This window comes from Castanea sativa, chromosome 1 (assembly GCF_040712315.1).
Source record: "Castanea sativa cultivar Marrone di Chiusa Pesio chromosome 1, ASM4071231v1".
Taxonomy (NCBI): Eukaryota; Viridiplantae; Streptophyta; class Magnoliopsida; order Fagales; family Fagaceae; genus Castanea; species Castanea sativa.
The window spans coordinates 63,978,009-63,998,675 of record NC_134013.1 but is presented as its reverse complement, the minus strand read 5'-3'; the positions used below and the strand labels follow the sequence as shown (position 1 = coordinate 63,998,675).

The following is a 20,667-nucleotide window of genomic DNA, read 5'->3' as shown; positions in this document are numbered from 1 at the left end:
TTTGCTCTAAAAGTGTCATGAAGATTATTCTTTGAGTGCAGGAATGGGACAAACGTAAAGGGGTACTTCACGTGGGCTTTAAGGCTGCATTTGGTTGTAGGTGAAACAAAGAAGATAAAAAAGAAATGAGCGAAATTGGGTAGGAGGGGAGAAGGGAGAAAAAATTAATAGAGCCCAGTTGTTTCTCTCCGAACCCACCAAATCACAATCTCTACTAAAATTATTTTTTTTCTGAGAAAAAATCTCTACTAAATTTGAATGCCTTTTTTTTCTCTCTCTTTATTTTATTTTTTAAATGAAGGATATGTTTCAGTTTTTTGAGATATAGCTATGGTTAATTAATACTCGTATTTGATAGTCATACTTATCTTTTTATCTTTTTATTCTTTTTCATTGTGTTTGTTTTTTATTGACACTATTTTGTGTGTTTATCCAGAAATGTCATAATACATTGTGTATTCATTTTATATACATTAAAAAAAAATTAATGTTGTCTCAAAAAATATATATAGAGAGTATTATGTAATAGGGATATAAGTGTAAATTCATACAAACTCTATTTTCTATCTTCCCATTTTCCTTTTCAACTAAACAAAAAAAAAATTCATCTCTCTACTTTCCACCACTCCAACTAAACACCAACTAAACACAAATAAAAGAAATTAAAATTTTTTCTATGTAATGGACAGCATGAAAATGGGAAAAGAGTCTTCACTCTACCTTAACAACTTGAACAGAAAACCCAAGAAGTCCGCAAAGTGGCTTAAAAGTCCTTGGCTTCACCTTAACATGGATTGGCCCATATATCAATTGTGTTGAAAATCTTCCACAATCCTAAGCTTCTATAATGGAGAATTGCTCAACACAACAGAGAAGTAAATGCAGAGCAAGAAGCAGGAAATGCGAAAAAATGAATTCTTGTATTGATAATTAATCTACTCTGTTCTTTATATACTAGACACAAAAGAGTAAAGCTGTAACAGAAAACTAACTACAATTAACAGAAAAACTAACTATAGTTTCTATACACGTGTGGCAGCTAACTAAAGTATACAACCTACTAAGCTACAGATCGTTTCTTCTACAACTATTGCATGTAGTTTATGTACAGCATTACAGAAGTAAGTACAAACTAAACCAAACTTCAATACTCCCCCTCAAGATGAACTATATATATTTATAAGGTTCATCTTGGACAGCAAATAATGAAACTATTTGTGCCCAAGTGCTTTAGTAAAAAAAATCTGCAACTTGATGTCTTGAGGGAACATGGAATGTTTTAATTGTACCATCTTGTATCTTCTCTCGAATAAAATGGCAATCGACTTCTATATGCTTAGTTCTTTCATGATACACCGGATTAGCTGCTATGTATAAAGCTGCCCTGCTGTCACAGTAGAGGGAAGCTGCCTATTTATGCTCTAATCCAAAAGTCTTGAGCAATGAGATGAGCCAAACTATTTCACTTGTGACTGTGGCCATAGCCCTGTACTCGAATTCTACTGAAGATCTAGATACCAGATGCTGTTTTTTACATTTCCAAGAAATCAAGGAATTACCAAGAAAAATACAAAAACCTGAAACCGATCTCCTAGTGTCAGGGCATGCTGCCCAGTCAGCATCACAATATGATTTAAGCTTCAGTTCTGATTCTGCAGAGAGAAATAAACCTTGGCCTGGACTCCTTTTCAAATACTTAAGAATTCTGTAAGCAGCTTGCAAATAAGGCACTTTAGGGGCAGCCATGAACTGACTTAGTTTATGTACTGCATAACAAATGTCAGGCCGTGTGAGTGTCAAGTACAGAAGCTTTCCTATTAATCTTCTATATAAAGCTGGATCAGGAGCATCTTCACCAATAGAATTGCTGAACCTGGCAGATTGCTCCATTGGAACGTTGGCTGGTTTGCTTGCCAATAAACCAGTTTCAGATAGAAGCTCTAAAGTAAACTTTCTTTGGCATAATGACAATCCTTTGGTGGTTCTAGCAACTTCAAGACCTAGAAAATACTTCAAAGTACCTAAGTCCTTGAGTTTGAACTTATTGTCTAGGAATTGCTTGAAAACATTGACTGCCTCTACATCATTACTAGCAATTAGTATATCATCCACATAGATCAAAAGAATGATGATTGAACCTTTATTGACCCAAGTAAACATAGCATAATCTGATGTAGATTGAATAAAACCAAGATCAATGATAGTGGACGACAATTTTGCAAACCATTGTCTGCTGGCTTGCTTAAGTCCATATAAGGACTTTGTTAACCTACACACCTCCCCCTTGCTGCCAAAACCTGGTGGAGGAAGCATGTATACCTCTTCATCCAAATCCCCATGGAGAAAGGCATTGTTGACATCTAATTAAGTGAGATGCCAACCATACACAGCAGCTAAAGCCAACAAAGTTCTGACTGTCACAAACTTCACTACAGGTGAGAAAGTTTCAAAAAAATCAACCCCTTCAGTTTGAGTGAAGCCTTTAGCAACCAATCTTGCCTTATACCTCTCAAGAGAACCATCCACCTTAAGTTTCACCTTATACACCCACTTACATCCTATGGGAACTTTACCAGGACGTAAAGGAGTCAGCACCCAGGTATGATTGGCCACAAGTGCATCAATTTCAGCCTGCATTGCAGCTCTCCACAAAGGGTCTTTCAAGGCTTGAGCATAGGTATCTGGTTCCTTAGCAACAGACAAGGCAACAGAAAATATTCTATGTGGAGTGGACAATTTTCCATAGGAAAGAGTGGAAGAAAGTGGATAAAGTATGCCTGAGTTGGAAGCAGCAGTGGATTTATGTGACCGAGTGAATGAAGCAGAAGCCAAGACATGTGCAGAAACAAGATTGCAATGGTAGTCATGGAGGTAAGAAGGTGGATTATGAGGTCTTTGAGACCGTCTAATAGGAGCAAGGGCAATGGGATTAAGGGCAGGAAGGTTAGAGGCAAGAGGTGGAACTGAAACAATAGGATTATAGGAATGAGTAGGGTGAGAATCAACCTGATCATGATGAACCAAATCTGGAAATTCATTAGGGGGAACAGCTACATCAACTGAAGATAAAGGAGGGGAAAATTCTGCAGAAACTAAAGGAACTTGAACCTAGAAACTGTCAAGAACAAATGGTTGAGAAGGAAACATACAATGATTTATAGGAAGAGAAGAAGGCCTAGAGGTGGCTGTCCAATGCTTAAAAGGAAAAATAGACTCTCTAAAAACAACATCCCTAGAAATGAAACAAGATTTAGTGGACAAATCATATAATTTGTAACCTTTAGAACCAAAAGGATAGCCAAGAAGAATGCAAGCTTTGGCTCTAGGGTCAAATTTGGTTCTATTCCTGTGCAAGGTAGAAGCAAAGCATAAACAGCCAAAGATTCTAAGATGATCATAAGCAGGAGGATGACCTAGCAGCTTCTCATAAGGTGTTAAACCATGAAGAAATGGACTAGGTGTTCTGTTTATAAGATAAGTGGCAGTCAAAACACAATCCCCCCAAAATTTCAAAGGTAAGTTTGCCTGAAACCTTAATGCTTTAGCTACATTCAACAAATGTTGGTGTTTTCTCTCAACCACTGCATTTTGCTGTGGTGTTTCAACACAAGATAATTGGTGTACAACACCTTTAGAAGCATAAAAGGAATCAATGGCAAACTCGGGACCATTGTCAGTTCTTAAAACCTTAATAGAAGTGTGAAATTGAGTCAAGATCATGTTAAAAAAGGACTGAACCAGCAAGGATGCATCAGATTTATTTTTCATTAAATAAACCCAAGTGCACCTGCTGCAATCATCTACCAAGGTAAGGAAATATTTAGAACCAGACAAAGAAGGAGTGGAATAAGGTCCCCAAATATCAGCATGAACTAAATCAAAACAAGAAGAAGATGCAGTGATAGAATGAGGAAATGGAAGTCTTTTTTGTTTAGCCAAAGGACACACATTGCATTCAAAAGCTTTATTATCATTGCAAGAATTGTAGTTAGGTACAATGGATTTCAACAAAGACAATCTTTGTGAAGAAGGATGGCCTAACCTGTAATGCCATAGCCTAAAAACATCATTTGAAGAAACAGAAGTACAAGAATGGACATTGTTTACAGAAACATGGGATGACAGTTTGGACAAAACATTAGAAACAGACTTTGGCAAAGCAATCTGTGTAGAAGTCTGCAAAATGTAAAGTCCACCTTGCTTCTTACCCAACCCAATCATCCTCCAAAGCTGTAAGTCCTGTATAAAACAGTAATGGGAAAGGAAAATGCAACAACAGGAAGGATTTTGAGTCAATTTACTGATAGAAACAAGATTAAAAGAAAAAGATGGAATGCAGAGAACATTTTCAAGAATCAAAGATGCTGAAACTTGCACAGTTCCTATGTGAGTAACCTTAGCCATGTCTCCATTAGGCAACCTAACTGAAATTTGAACAGAAGAAGTAATGGTTTTGAAGAAAGTGGTGGAATGGACCATGTGATCTGTGGCCCCACTATCAAGTATCCAATCAGTAGGATGGAGATGAGAAATATCAACAGTAGAAGAAAACACAGAATACTCTAAAGAAGGAAAGGACCAAATACCTGAGAGCTCATGACCTTGAAGTCCAATGGAAGGCTGAGCAATGATGTTGGCAACTTGAGGAGTCTCTACAACAATTTCAGGTGGAGCTTGAGTACCAAAATGACACTGAGAATTCAGCAATCCTATCAGCTGTTAGTATTCTGCCTTGGTCAAAGATACTCCTTCGTCGGAACCTTGTTCAACAGCAATGACATTGTTGGCAAAAGTAGTTGAACCAGCCTTATTCTTGAACTTATAGCCAGGTGAGTAGCCATGGAGTTTATAACACTTATCCACCACATGTCCCATGGCACCACAGTGAGTACACTGAGGTCTCCCAGCCTTGCTTTTGTTAAAATTCTTGGCATTGTTCCTGTTTCCCAAGGCTGCCAAGACTGCAGCTGTGTCAACTTGAAATTTCTTTCCTGCTCCAACTTTTCTTTGCTTTTCATCTTGAAGCAATAGAGAGAAAACTTTGCTTAAAGGAGGGATAGGATCCATGAGTAGAATCTGTCCCCTTACTGCAGAATAGGTATCATTCAGCCCCATTAGAAAGGACATTGTACAATCCTCCACTTGATGACCACAAGTACAATTTCTATAGGCAGTGAATTCATCCCAAATACCCTTGAATTTGGTGTAATAGGCATTGACAGACATATCTTCTTGTGCCAAAGAACTAACCTTTTTTCTCAGCTCAAATATCCTAGGTCCATTACCTTGGGAAAACCTAAATTGCAAATCAACCCAAACCTCCCTTGCTGTCTTGAAGTAAACTACACTGGGCTGCAAATCCTTGGAGATTGAATTGAAAAGCCAAGCTAAAACCGTGCTATTACACTTACGCCAAGCCGTATAGCATGGATGATCAGGTGATTGGGGCTTTGGGATTGAACCTTCAATAAACCCAATTTTAGTTTTGGCATCCAATGAAATCAATATAGCCCTACTCCAGGTATTATAGTTTTCTTCCGTAAGACGTTCCACAACAAGGGACACACCAGGGTTGTCACTGCTAGTCAAGAAATACGGACTAGATGGATTTTCCCATGGTTGAACAACATGGTGAGCAACAGGCACAGAGGTACTAGAAGTAGCATCAACCATTTTCAACACAAAGAAAACCAAACAATAAAATCCAAACTCAATAGCCTCAAACCACGTCAATCAAGAACCTTCTTGAACACAAGAAATCAATCTCAGAACTATATCAGTCAAACAACCCCAAGAAAACAAAGACTACAATCAAGCAATTGAAGAACCCTAAATCCTGGACCAATTGTGGAATTTTCAATTAAGCAATTGAAAAAAAAAACCCTAGACCAAGATTCAGAAGAGAAATAAAGGTGCAAGAATCAAAGAAGAAACACAGATGTAAAGAACGAAGAAAATTTAGAGAATACCAGAGGGAATTGATTCTCTAAGCTCTGATACCATGTTGAAATCTTCCACAATCCTAAGCTTCTATAATGGAGAATTGCTCAACACAACAGAGAAGTAAATGCAGAGCAAGAAGCAGGAAATGCGAAAAAATGAATTCTTGTATTGATAATTAATCTACTCTGTTCTTTATATACTAGATACAAAAGAGTAAAGCTGTAACAGAAAACTAACTACAGTTAACAGAAAAACTAACTATAGTTTCTATACACGTGTGGCAGCTAACTAAAGTATACAACCTACTAAGCTACAGATCGTTTCTTCTACAACTATTGCATGTAGTTTATGTACAGCATTACAGAAATAATTACAAACTAAACCAAACTTCAATAAATTGCAAAATAATTACTTGTGTGACAACTTCCAAACCGAATAAAGAACCTTTTTCGCTTGGGGAGTTATTGCAAGCACCATGGTTTGAGTTGCAACTATATAGTCTAGTTTTCTTAATAATTATAATGTGTATTCATCACTCTCGTTGGCCATCTTCACTGCCTATGGCCTAGTTACTTTTACTAGCAGTTCCTGAACATCTATGAAAATAATCCATGCTTGTCATAGTTCTGGCATGGTCATTGAAAACAAGATCAAAATTCCATTGCATTGCAAGAGAAATTGAGCATAGAGAGATTTCAAGTGAGAATGGAAGAAGAAGCAACCTGATGTCACTTATTCATATATCTTAGGGCAAAATGTTACTCATAGTCATTGGGGAAGAAAAAAAATGGAAACAAATGTGAGCATGACACATGTAGGACATGAACATGGTGTGACTTCTAGAAATATTTTCTATACTGAGTTTTTAGCAAACACCAGTGGCAAGATATTGAATTGTCTGATGGAGCAAAATATTATAATCGTTTATATGAGGATCTAGGATGGAAAATGGGGGGACCAATTCAAACCAATTGGCCTAAGGGGTAGGTGATCGACCCGATATCACGCTTCCATCAACCCAGTTTGGAAGCTATATTTGCCGTCAATACTTTCATTAGATAAAATATAATTACAACCCTTTTTCCTATGTCAAATTTCACCAACATGAAAGATCGTTAAAGCCGATTTTTCCCACATCAGTTGGATAAAAGCTACTCATAGAGCAAATTAGTTGCATAAATTGAAAAATGACGTACAAAGGATAATTCAACTCAACTAAGCCTTGACTGTTACTAAGTGCCCGTTTGTTTCAACGTTTTGAGCCCAAAAAGTGACTTTTTCAAAAAGTCAACCCTTTATGTGCGTTTGGTTCAGCACAAAACGCAACTTTTTGAAAAAAGTTGCGTTTTGAGCCAAGGCATAACACGCGCAATCCATTATGGAGCTTTGGAGGTCCATTTTGCCAAAAGCTAGTGCGCGTTCTAATGTATCCGTTGAACAATCTTGAGCAATTACCAAATTACCCTTCAATAAATCTGTCCATTCTTCTTTCTTCGTCTTCTTCAACACCTCTTATCAAGCTCACTCACGCCTCTATCTCTTCCTCTGTATTTTTTTTAAAAAAAATTTATTTGTCTAATTTGATCAACACAAAACAGCTAAAAATCAACTCAAATCCCATTAGAAAACCCATCCCAAACCCAACTCAAAATCAACCCAAAACAAAATCAACTCAAAATCCAAAATCAAACCCAAAATCAACTCAAAATTAAACCCAAAATCCCAAAATCCTTATGTTTCAATCATCTTCATCTTCTTCATCATCATCTTCTCTGGAGTGTGAAAAAAAAAAATAAAGAAAGAAAGACGAAATAAGGAAATAAAGAAAAAAGATGAAAAAAGAGACACAGTAGCTCTGTGGACGGATGAGTTCTTGCATAAGGAAAAAAAAAAAGAAAGTGGAAGAAGGAGAGCTCTATGGAATGTTCCAGAGAATGGAAGAAGTGGCTGGAGTGGCTGGGAAAAGTGAGGAAAGAAGGAAAAAAAAAAAAGTAAAAGAGTAATACGTGGGTGGAGGAGAAAAAAAGAGTGAGAAAAAAAAATTTTAAAAAGGGAAAAAGAAGAAAATGCAGTAACGTGTGTGGAGGAGAAAAAAAGAGAGAAAGAAAAAGGAAAGAAAAAGAAGAGAATCCTATCACAATATTTTCACAATAAATTTTAAGTGGTAAGTTATAATTAACCAATATTGGTGAGAAAAAAATAATTTCAATAGTATGGTCAAATTAAAACCAGTATCAATTTTTATCACAATATTTTCACAATAAATTTTAAGTAGTAAGTTATTATTAGCTAATACTGGTGAGAAAAAAATAATTTTTATAGAAAGAGAAAAAAAATAATTTTAATAGTACAGTCAAATTAAAATAAGTATCAATTTTTATCACAATATTTTCACAATAAATCTTAAGTGGTAAGTTATTATTAGCTAATATTGGTGATAAAAAAATAATTTTTATAGAAAGAGAAAAAAAATAATTTTAATAAAATGGTCAAATTAAAATCAGTATCAATTTTTATCACAATATTTTCACAATAAATCTTATTAAGTGGTAAGTTATTATTAGCTAATATTGGTGAGAAAAAAATATTTTTTATAGAAAGATAAAAAAATAATTTTAATAGTACGTTCAAATTTTAATCAGTATTAATTTTTATCACAATATTTTCACAATAAATTTTAAGTAATAAGTTATTATTAGTTAATATTAGTGAAAAAATAATAATTTTTATAGAAAGAGAAAAAAATAATTTTAATAGTACGTTCAAATTTTAATCAGTATTAATTTTTATCACAATATTTTCACAATAAATCTTAAGTGGTAAGTTATTATTAGCTAATATTGGTGAGAAAAAAATAATTTTTATAGAAAGAAAAATTGATTTAAGTATATGAAGTAGTTGATTTAAGTATGAAATAAACTCCCTTATATATACATTGTTCTTTTTGATAATTTATCTCTCAAACTACAACTTTTATAAGTGCTAGCCAAACACTCAACTTTTTCAAAAAACACAACAGTTTTTACCAAACACTCAGCTTTTTGAAAAAGCACTTTTTCATTATGCACTTTTTGAAAACTCCACTTTTTCATTATGCACTTTTTCAAAAAACCCAACCAAACTCACCCTAACTATTTTCTGCTACAGAATGAAGCCTAAACCTTTAAATTATTAATTACTGTCTACTGTACAAACTACAAAGGAGACTAACTCAACCTTTTTTTTTTTTGATAAGTAACTCAACCTTTAAACTACTCATATCTAACATGGTGGACTATCATCTAAGTCAACAATTCTATTTCTACACAATAAATATGCAATTACTACGGTGCTTTCATATACCATCAGCTCCAGAAATTTGGTCCCATTTTCGAGAGTTACAGACTTGAATGTCCCCATAAGCATTATTCTGTTCCACATCCACATATCCTGTAGTTCCCAACACCTGCAAAGTTGTTTTACATAATCCAATTTTAGATTTTGCATAACATTTCCACCCAACTCTGTAGTGTTTACAGTCAAAATTAGCAGAGGGTAGCCTGGATAAGTTTCTGGTGTAGAATAGTAAAAAGCAGCTGAATCTAAAAGCATATATTGCTGAAATAACATGTAACTTTTTTCTTGATGTGATAGATGCATGGTCAAGCATTCGTATATAGGGCTTGTACCATTATTTTGGTTCGTTTAAAGAAGCAACCAAGGAGACAGCTAAGAGGTAGGGACAATTTTTAATTTTCTGTTAAAAAGATGAAAAGATGGTTTTACCAACGGAACAGAAGCCCAGAGAAATGATGAGAAAATTATTCTCAAACACATACAGAACATACCAGTATCTCATAGAACAGCCTTGCACTTTCTTTCTTGGTTCTTCCTTCCAAAAGCTGTGACAAACTCACTAGTTCCTCCTCTCCTCCTTTTTCTTGATTTAGGAATGTTTTGTGCAAGTACCTAGCCGCCATTCTGTATGGAAAATTTTTAACAAGTCGAAACCAAATTGTATAAGGAACATTGAGAGTAGATGACAAAGAGAGAAATTGAAGGAGCCAATCCAACTTTACCTAGTTCTCCCTGACCATCCATCTACAACAAAAATAAGATCCATATGAGAATGCTACATTAAGCAAAAAATGAAATATAAAATAAGCCCAATTACAATGTTAAAATAAAGAGATCATTGAGATACTTACAGAGTTCCTCATTATCTGCTCCACACAAATCTATCTCCTGAGACAAAACAAACATATAATTCCACAAAATTTTGACCAGTTTTCCAAAGCAAATATTCAATTTCAGAAATATAATACATGCCACAAAAAGGTTCTGCTCTTACAAGCCAGCCCATTTGTTGCATAGGTTGAATTCGTACCTCAAAACTTGGTAGAGTTTAAAGTTATGATACAAAGATTAGACAAATAATAAAATTAATGTTTCATATTATAATTTTAAGGCTAAGCTGTAATAATGATCATTGCTTTTACCTCATTCATCAATTTGAAATCAAGGTCCCGATCCTTCCTCAAAGATGCTTCTTTCTCTACATCTCCAAAGGAACTTGCATGTTGTACTGCCTCGAAGTCAGGATTTTCTGTGTTCTTTGGGCTCTCAAATGATCTTATTGATGTAGAGCACTTAACAGGGGTTTCTGGAGCAATAACAATTTCCTCTGATCTAGCCACAGTAAGAGATTCTGGCTTATGCTCTGATCTACCCACAGTAGAAGATTCTGGCTTATACTCTGATCTACCCGCATTAGGAGATTCTGGCTTATTCTCTGAAGTGCCCACATTAGGTGATTCTGGCTTATGCTCTGAAGTACCAATATTAGGAGATTCTGGCTTATGCTCTGATCTACCCACAGTAGGAGATTCTGGCATATGCTCTGATACACCCACAGGTAATTCAGACGATTGTAGAATCTTTAATTTCTTTGTGTAAAAGAGAGACCTAAGCTCTGATGAAATACCTGCAGAAAAACATGTTGAGTAAAGATAGCACAACAATTACTCATTGCCATGAAAAAGAAGGGATAGCACAGCATTTGAACCACAGAGAATACGATGATAGCAAACTTACAAGGCATCAAAGGCTCTAAGAAACCCTGGTGGAGGCTGGAAATTCGAGAAGTTTTCCACACAGCTGGAGCATTACAACGAGATGCTCCTCGTTTAGAAACCAAGTCACTCGCATCATGAATGCTCTGCCTAAGTACCCTGTAATTGTTTAACATAACATAGAATGTGCTATGAGTTCATTTGTTTTTGTAAAATTCAGTCTTTAGGTCCATTCTAAGATAATCAAAATCTCATGTTCTTCAGTTTTTAGAGATGAAAATGTGTGTGTGTGATTCTCAGATAAAGATACATTGGAAATTTTGACTGCACTGAAAACAACTGAAATTCCCTCACTTTACTTGATACAAGGGAAGAAATGATACTTCAGTATTTAACAATGCAGCTAAAGATGAAACCTAGGCTTGCCCTAGCTATATATAGAAAGCATCGATTTCATCACCTTCAACTGTTTTCATGATTCAAAATACTTGGAATTAATTATGATGAGGGACTTCAAGTAAAAGCCAAGTGTAGGAAAAAAACTAGGCCAAATTACACTTGCCAACCCTAAACTATCGCCCCGATTACATTTAACCCCCTGAACTATCAAAATGTATGATTTACCCCCTAAGTTATAACTCTGTTTCAATGCCCCCCTGTCGACTGTTTTAGTGTTTCTTGACGGAATTTAGAATTTAAAGACCAATTTACACATCTCTCCAAAACACATAGCTGAGGGGTAAATTGGTTTTTCAATGGAAATTTCCGTTAGAGTTAGCAGCAAAACAGATGACAGGAGATTAAGTGTAACGTATTATCAAAATTGAGAGGTCAATCATGCGCTTAGGAAGTTTGGGGGATTAAGTGTCATTGGGTGATAGTTTAGGGTGAAAATGTGTAACTTGCCCAAAAACCTATTAAGTTTGTATCAGATATTAATAACAGAAATTTTGTATGCCTGAAATAATGTGGCAACTGCTTGATATGGATTCACAACTACAGAGCTCCCAATCCTAATATTAAACTTAAACCGTTAACTGATATAACTTGATGAGAAAATAATTAAGCTCAACTTAGCTCATATCAGGAACACCTTATACCCCATTTTTGCATTAAAATGATTAGCATTATATTAATGTAAAATAAATAGGGCTGCTAAGTGACATTGATGGCTATATTATCATTCGGCTATTATATCATCCACCATGTAGACATAAATTAACATCCATTGCCAAAAAAAATTCTTAGAAATACCCAATTAGAGCCCACTTCTATTTATGGATAATATTGAATTAGTTCATAGGACTAAACGTGGATTTAAACTGGAGTTAACTGGACATACTCATTAGGCAACACTATGAACTCATCAATTAAACATTTTCTTTTCCTAGAAGGCCGAGCTCGCTCCCTAGTAGTTGGTGTAGGAATAAACATGAACTCTGGTGTTGTTGCACCTGCATTGAGAGAAGAATTGTATAAGTAGGACAAAATTCTTAAGGACAATAACTTCTTTTTTTCAAAATGTGCAAATCCGTAGCAAATAAATTGGGAAATCTTTGGCTGCCTGATCAAGCAATAAAGGAATGAATCACTAAGGGTTCAGTTGATAAATTTCTTTAACATTATCTATTTTTCAAGAGGCGGCAAGAAACATAATTGCACCTGATGCATCTGGGAACTTGGATTTAGGGGTCATATCAACTGTGACAGACAGTGGATGTTCTTCTGTATTAACTTGACACTTTTTGTTTTCGGAAGCTGTCAGACTTGGGAGCTTTTTTGGCTCAGCATCATTATGATGCTCTTCATTAAATTTTCTAACAAGTTCTGGAGTTTCCTCCTTGGCCCCACAAAACATATCAAGGTCCATACATTCTTCATGAGCAAATTTTTCAACTCGAAGCTTCTCCATGCTTGTTTCTAAGTTGCTTAGATCATGGGTTTCCCTAATAACAGGGTGAGTTTTGTTATCTGATTGTGCCAATTCTGTAACCTTTATCTGCTCTCCATCAATTTGATGATCTTCAGCAGATAGGTTAATATTGTCTGCAGGTTCCTCATCAGTCGCACAAAACATCTCAAGGTTCACACATCCTTCGTGAGAGAACACACGATCTTGAATCTTCTCTGTGCATGCCTCTCCAGGTATTTCGTCTTCCAATGGTGCCTTTTCTGGAACCTTTATCTGTTCTCCATTAGTTTGAATATCTTCATCAAATGGTTTAAAAGGAACTGTAGGTTGTACCTCAGTCTCAAGAAATGTCTCAAGGTCAACACATTCTGCTGGAGAGAACCTTTCTTCTTGAAGCTTCTGTGTGTTTACTTTTAAGTTGGCTAGACCACGTGATGTGCTCACTTCCATATCTATGTCCATCAGGACAGACGACAGAACACTGCAACAAGAATTGCTTATTATAAAAAGAAAATAAAATATGAGCTGCCATTATATATAAATATAAACACAATACAGTGAGAATGAAAAAAGATGGGGTATGTTTTACATACTTGTCAGCTGAAGTGTAATCAGTTAAGCAAGTAGTCTGAAAGAGAGAAAAATCCTCATAATGATACTGCGAAACCACACCCAAAAAAAAATCATTTTAAGTACACATCTCTGACGAAACAAGAATAGCAAAGTCACCAAAACTGCTTATTGGTGATTACGACTTTATATTTTAATAAATGAACAATTTGACATTAAAATTCTCTATTTTGGCCAGAAATGGAGTAACTTTATGACCTTAATACATGTTTGATCAATAGTATTCCACCCATCCTGGATCTACATCATCATAAAAGGTGTCAAACTGAAGGATTGATGGTTCAGGTCCAGAAAGGATAAGACTACATGCTTAATACTACATGCTGCATGTTTCTCCGTACATGAGAACCAATGCCTACACAATGCTGTCATATCATATTGGTGTTGGCACCCTACAAAGTTGCCAAAATTAATAGGCAAAATTACCATATTGTAAAATTTTAGGCCAATAAGTGTAAGCAAGTGTAGTAGTACAAGCCTTGAAAGTTATTATTAAACAGAAGGCCATAATGCCAAAATTAACTTTCTATGTTAGCTTTAGTGGATGAGCTAACAATTAACTGGTTCAACTACTTATATATCATATATTGTATCTAGAAAATATGTTAGATTGAATTGAAACTTAGTGGCGAACTGTTATGCAGTGGATATTTCAACCATCAAATTACTACGTCCTACATGCCAAATTCTCATAAATGTGGTTTAAGTTGGTCAAGCTGCAATCCATTTCGTACCAATTGGTCTACATGTGTGAATTACATGTAGTTCTGATGCAGAACAACAGCTCTGATATCAAAATAATGCAGGATAAAACCAAACTTGATGCAACACAAAAATTGTAGAATAGAAACAATAAAAACAAACTGGAAGTCAGCACCTAGAGTTGGCTAGTGAGCGCAAAACCATTGGAAAATTTTCAAATATATTTTATTCATCATAAACTTGTCTCCATAGGAGTACAATAGCATGCTTATATAGACTACTAACCCTAATTCTAGTTGACTTAGGAAAGCCAATTATTGAATTTTAAAAATTACATTGATTATAGGAAATTACATAAAATACTAATTAGCTAATAAGACCTAAAATAAAATACAATTGATATCCAAAATAAAATAAAACTAAATTAAAATAAATTTTCTTTGCACTTCCTGCATCAGGTCACTTGATAAAAATAGGCCAAAAATGGGTGCCTGCATACAATAGGTCCACCACATGGTATGAGCTTGACTACCCAGTATTCAAACATTGCATAACACAGAGGAAGACGGCAGTACAAGAAGTTAGAGGTATCTCTCCAACAATGAGACAATTATCAATCATATAGTTTTATTAACTCTGTTAGCAATGTCTCCCTCACCCTCATTTCCATAGGAGTAGTTTTCAGAAATTGTTGCAAAATTCCTTAAGGATTCAATGCAGGGAGAACCTGTTCTTCCTCTTCAGTTATCTAAATTTTTAAACTCTTTAAATTTAGTAAATTGGTATGCAATTTTTTTTATTTATTTATGTTCAAAAAGGATAAGATGGTACTTTTGCTGGCAAACGAAGCGAATGATGTTCTAGAGAAAAAACAATGCATAATCTTGGAAAAGAATGGATTTCTCCCATGAAACATAGACGGACATATAGTTGGAAGTACATGACGAGAAGTTACAAAGGACCACTTAGCATTATATGCATCAACATGACTATATGACATACCTTGTCTAAAAAGTTTTGGCCCATTTTCTCATTTTTCCTTGAACCATCTGTTCAGTATTACACCAAATTATATAAATTATACAAACAACAAAAGTAAATATAATTGAAATCTGAAGCAAATTAGAACCTTTGAGTGTGATCTGTTCATAGGGCACCACATTGCCTCTGGGAAGTAGAAGAAACAAACACATTACGTTAATTAAAACAAAGAGAATCAAAACCTCAGCCACTCAAATTTTAAACCAGATGGCTTACCCACTAACATCTTCAAGGATCTCTAGATCAAAAGCATCAAGTTCAAACCTTTCCGGTAGCGTAATAGAGAAATATGGTGCACAAAAATTTTCCACATGTTCATTAGCTTTTGTACTAACCACAAAGTCATTGATTTTTATTAGCACCTTGTGGCAGTCATCAAACAGGTATTCAACTTTTTTTGAGTATATTCTGACAACGCCTAGGAGAAGGTAGGCCAGCACTCTATACGTGACAACATCCAGCTCATCTTGCAATATTTTATCTGCATAAGGCAAAAAATAGGAAAGAATAGGCCAGGCTGATTAGAAATTTAACTTCAGCATACATGAGGATCAAGGCCACAACTTCCAAAAGAAACAGTGAGACTATTTGTTAGCTTAACTTGACACACATTGAAATTTGACACACAAATTTGACAGAAACAATCTCCCATGGATTAGACTCATGATTTTGGAATTTTGTTCATTCCCACTCCACAACTAAAGCTGTGTAGAACACTTAAGAGTCATGGACCAAGTGAAAACGTCAAAGACCTAAATAAATGAGTTAAGAGAAGTTGTCACTAACTACCCAACTTAAGTGAACCTAGTTGATGTTGTATTCAAAGGTAACCAAGGTAGCATCATAAAAGTAATTTTCTTAATCTTGAAATCAGATAAATAAGAAATAAAATTGTCAATGCACCTTGCAAATTCTTTTTCCAGATATTGATTTTTCCAAACCCATTATCCTGATTTTAACTCATGCGGATTACCATCATTATCAACCATATACCACTGTTACAGTCAACACCACTATGCTGAAAACAGCATCACCTCTAAAAATGTCATCACATAACCATAAATATCATGTTTTAAACCAATTTGGCAGACCCCACTAGATTGCCCCAAACACAACTATCACTAGCCAATCTTCCTCAATTTGCCATAATCAGATTCACCACCTGCAATGCAGTCCCCTATGCCGCCACCAAAACTACTGTAGCTATCACCATCTTTGTCAACGCCAAGCCTATAATTATTGTCTTATTCTAGTAAAATATAATGTTTGCATGGTTACTGATCATCTAAGCTTTTTTCTCTGCAGCAGAAGGTAATAAGGAAAAGAAAATTACACGATTTTCTTATGTATGTATTTTCTTTTCATAAGTAATAAGAAAAAATATACGTACTTAAAAACAAAACACAGAGTTATTAAAAATAAAAGAATAGGAAGATATGATTATTCAAATAAATGGAAGAATAAAAGCACAACTAAAGCCATCACAAATCTAAGTTTTGAAATTTTTTTTTTTTTTTTTTATAGTACTATTAGTTATGCCTGGCAGCTACCTTCTCACATATAAAACATTCATTAAAACCCTATTCTAAGATAATGCTTCCATAGCAGTAAAAATGTGAAATTTAAAGGTCCACAATATGCTCATCAAAACTTGGTACTAAAAGTGTTTGGCAAAAATTTTATTCAAGATTTTATTTGTGTACAACCCATTTTGCAGTTCCATGTTCCCATAAATTTCCTATGTCTCACTTCTCAGTTCAATGCTGGAATTCAAACAAGTTACAAATGTCAAACCAAACACTTGAAATTTTCTTTTAGGCTAACTGCCTCCTTTATCTAAAGTATTATAACCAATTACAAGGAACAGAACATTAGAATCTAACAAAAACATTCTTGGCTGAGAGAAATTTCAATTAAATCATTTCCCTACAAATATAAAGTAAAAAAAAAATCAATTTTTTAGAAGGAAAAGAAAAAACCCAGATGAGTAAAAGAGAAAAGAATGACTCACCAACAGATGAGGAGATATTGGTTTCAGCAATTTGAGTCTTTTTGAGCTTCTTGAAGAAATAGCCTGCGACCCAGATGGCGCCTAGAGGCCCTTTGCTTGAGAGCAAGCACTGTGAGTAAAACATTCTTGCTTCTCTCTCTCTCTCTGTGTTTTCCTATGGTTTTGATTCTGATATACAAAACATATACAGTTGAAAATGGTGCTGGTAACTGCGTCACTGTGCGTGTGAAAGTGTAAAAGGGGGTTCTAAAACAAAGCTGAAGAAACGGTCGACTAGAGTGCCCAGCAAGACTTGGACGAACAAAATGAATATGGAAATTTACCAAAGGGAATTCCATGGTGATGGGGTTTTATTTTCCGAGTAATATATATTCATGGCTTTTTGGGAAATGAATAAAAAACAAAAAAGGAAATATTGTTTTTTTTATGGAAGGTATATTATTGGGTATAAAATCAATTTGAAATTTGGATTTTTTTTACTATTGCAATTTTTTTTTTTTTTTGAGAAGATCAGTTTTTGAATACCTGGTCAGGTGTTTTACTTTATTATCAGTAACATTATTATATAATAATAATAATAATAATATATATCTGTTAGTTCCTTAGTACATACTAGGCAGTTAGGTACTCTTACTCTTACTACTTTTTTCTTTTTTTTTTTAGCAGAAGTGATCTAAGTACTAGTAATCATACATATAGCATTTTCATGTAGATAGATATTTTAAGGGTATTGGTTTAAGATATATCCACACAAAAAAAAAGTATTGATTTAAGAAATAATTTTAGAAATTTTTTATGGAAAAAGAAGAAAGTAAGTAATTGTTTTAATGGCTTTTTATATATTTCTATAAAAGTGATGTCAAAATTTTTCTAAAATAGTTTATTATCAATACCTGTGAATCTAAGGTGCCTACCTGCCACTCTTTTTTTTTTTTTTAGAGTTTCAACTGTTCGCTTTTAAATGAAAGCTCTTTATTATCAAATTAGGACAACAATCGATTTTTTTTGTAAGCGGAGATTGAACCTCGGATCTCTTATTCAACCATCAGAAACTTTACCAATTGAGATAAATGGAACCCACTGCCTACTTGCCACTTGGGTACACCTAACTAACAATTAAGACATTATTGAATAAATAATGATGGAAATATGTTTTATTTATTCAAATAAATTAACTTGGATTATGATCAGTTAGATTAGCTTGGATTAAGATTAGTTTCGTTGATAAATTATAGGAAGTTAGTATTCATCTTTTGTCTTATATAAATTTAAATGTTCGACAATGAATAAAGATTTGTCATGGATTTCTAAGTAACAAATTGTGAACTAATTTTCTTCTCAAAAAAAAAATTTGTGAACTAATTTAATGTGATAGTCTAAACTCTTTTGAAATAGTCCACTTATTAAATTCAAGGCATTGACTCCCTCAAAACAACCAACAAAAAAATTGGTTGCATAACGGCCCTCATTATCAAAGTTGCCTTCAAAATCCTTGCCTGCACTGGTGTCATAGAATTATCAATTGAACTAGGGGTGGCAAAATTGTACATGACCCGCGAACCCGACACGACACGACACGAAATTAGTAGGTTATGGGTTGAGACTTAATAGGTTCATGTCATATTCTGGGTGATACAACGGACCCATTTGATAAACGAATTAGGTTAGGGTTCAATCTATGGAGCCCGTTTGACTCGTTTAATTAAATAAAATTTTACCAATATACCCTTCAAACCCGAGGTATATAAACTTATTAGTAATTGTAGTTTATTTTATTTGACATATTGTGGTTGATTATTTATGATATTGAGATTGATTATTTATGATATTGAGATATGCTTTAGTTTTGAATGCTTATTTGTGATGCAGTTACCTATTAGTTCTGAATTTTATATTTAAAAATATTTATTTGCTTGTTTTTTCATAAATTGTTTTCTTCATTTTGATAAAGTCAGATAAATAGGTTGACACGACTGACCTGTTTAATAAATGAGTTGTGTTAGGGTTGAAGAATCTTGACCCATTTAATAAACATGCAGGGTTAGTGTTAACTCATATAGTCAAATACGCATGAGTTGACACGACATAAACCCGACACGCGAACACAAATTGCCACTCCTATATAGAACATCTTTGAATCGGATGAAAATTTTCTCCTAAATGGGACATTTGGGTTGGACAAAGGTGACCAGCGGTATCAATGCCATAGTATTGTTCCCATAACATAAGTTTATTTTGTCAATTTGATCTTTAATTGGGATTACTTGTACCTAAAGGCCCAATTTCAAGACTTAGGAACACCACGAGAATTTTGGTTTATTGGGATAGAGGTGAAGGCTACGTCCCAAGTGCGATTATCAATGTATTTAGGCCTTGATTATGACATCGCGATATGAGGATGGCTTCATTCGGTTAGGGGAATGAAAAATGGAGGGATAGAAAATAGTAAGGGATAACAAAAATATTTAGTTTTCTCTTATGTATGTTTAGTTAGGGTGAAAAAAATGGAAGGAAAAAAACTCATTTATTTGGTTGAAAAAAAAATGGTGTTCGTATAAATTTACGATCGTGCTCCTGTTATATAAAAATAATTAATAGTTTATAAGGAAAAAAAAAAACATAATATTTAAGGGGAGAAAACTAAATGTTTAACATTGAAAATTAAAAAAAAAGAAGAAAAAAAAAACCAATATTGGGGGATTAGAGGGGGAGATGGATAATAACCCATCCAAGTCCATTTTCTCCCCAATTTGGGGAGAAAACAAACCCCCCCCCCCCCCAAAATGGTGAGCCTGGCCCCACCAAAGTCACCCCAACCAAACCACCTCAACTATTCAAAATCCGTCTAATTTTCCTCTCTCCATCTCCCTTTCCCCCCAAAATCATCAAAACCAAATGAGGCCATAGTATTTTGTCGAGTGACTCTCATCGCTTTGGACCTAATAATACATGTCAAATTATTCAACCATAAGATTTTCCATTTCTCTTTAGTATTGCTTATAAATTTGAAATTATTGGCCCCACCAAGTAGGAAAAGTTAAATGGAACAAAGTGAGATCCAAAATGACCAGCCACAACTCCATATATGTCACTCAAGATTCAAGTTCTATAATTTTGGAACCTCTTTACTGCCTCCACTAGTTCTCTTCACCTACATATTTTACCTTCCTCTTTGAGTCTTTCTCATGAATTCCTTTTTGTGATGGTTGTGTAACCGCTACCCCAAATTCATCAATAGCAAGTAGAGTATTTTGAAATTTGTGCTAAGACGCTGCCTTTCATTAAGAGTTTAAGAAATACTACATCGACAACATTTTCATAACAGTTTCTTTAAACTATCATGGTGCTTGTCACACATGAAGTCACCTAGACATACA

At 34.5% G+C, this 20,667-nt stretch overlaps 1 protein-coding gene across 3 annotated transcripts; it reads right to left on the bottom strand.

The window, feature by feature from the left end:
• Positions 1-9,092: 9,092 nt before the first annotated feature.
• On the bottom strand, positions 9,093-17,628 carry LOC142622702 (sister chromatid cohesion 1 protein 2). 3 transcript variants are annotated; one of them, XM_075796231.1, is made up of 14 exons: positions 17,291-17,628; positions 15,496-15,760; positions 15,368-15,405; positions 15,241-15,287; positions 13,500-13,564; positions 13,240-13,402; positions 12,657-13,173; positions 12,337-12,448; positions 11,017-11,153; positions 10,422-10,906; positions 10,131-10,167; positions 10,002-10,023; positions 9,771-9,903; positions 9,093-9,388 (listed from the first exon to the last, which is right to left on the bottom strand). In XM_075796231.1, exons 1-14 carry the CDS (start codon positions 17,412-17,414, stop codon positions 9,278-9,280), a joined length of 2,256 nt encoding a protein of 751 aa, XP_075652346.1. In that variant the 5' UTR covers positions 17,415-17,628; the 3' UTR covers positions 9,093-9,277. The 3 variants fall into 3 exon arrangements, with proteins under 3 accessions (XP_075652346.1, XP_075652344.1, XP_075652345.1); XM_075796229.1 differs by having other exon boundaries at positions 12,657-13,402; XM_075796230.1 differs by having other exon boundaries at positions 12,657-13,387.
• Positions 17,629-20,667: the final 3,039 nt, after the last annotated feature.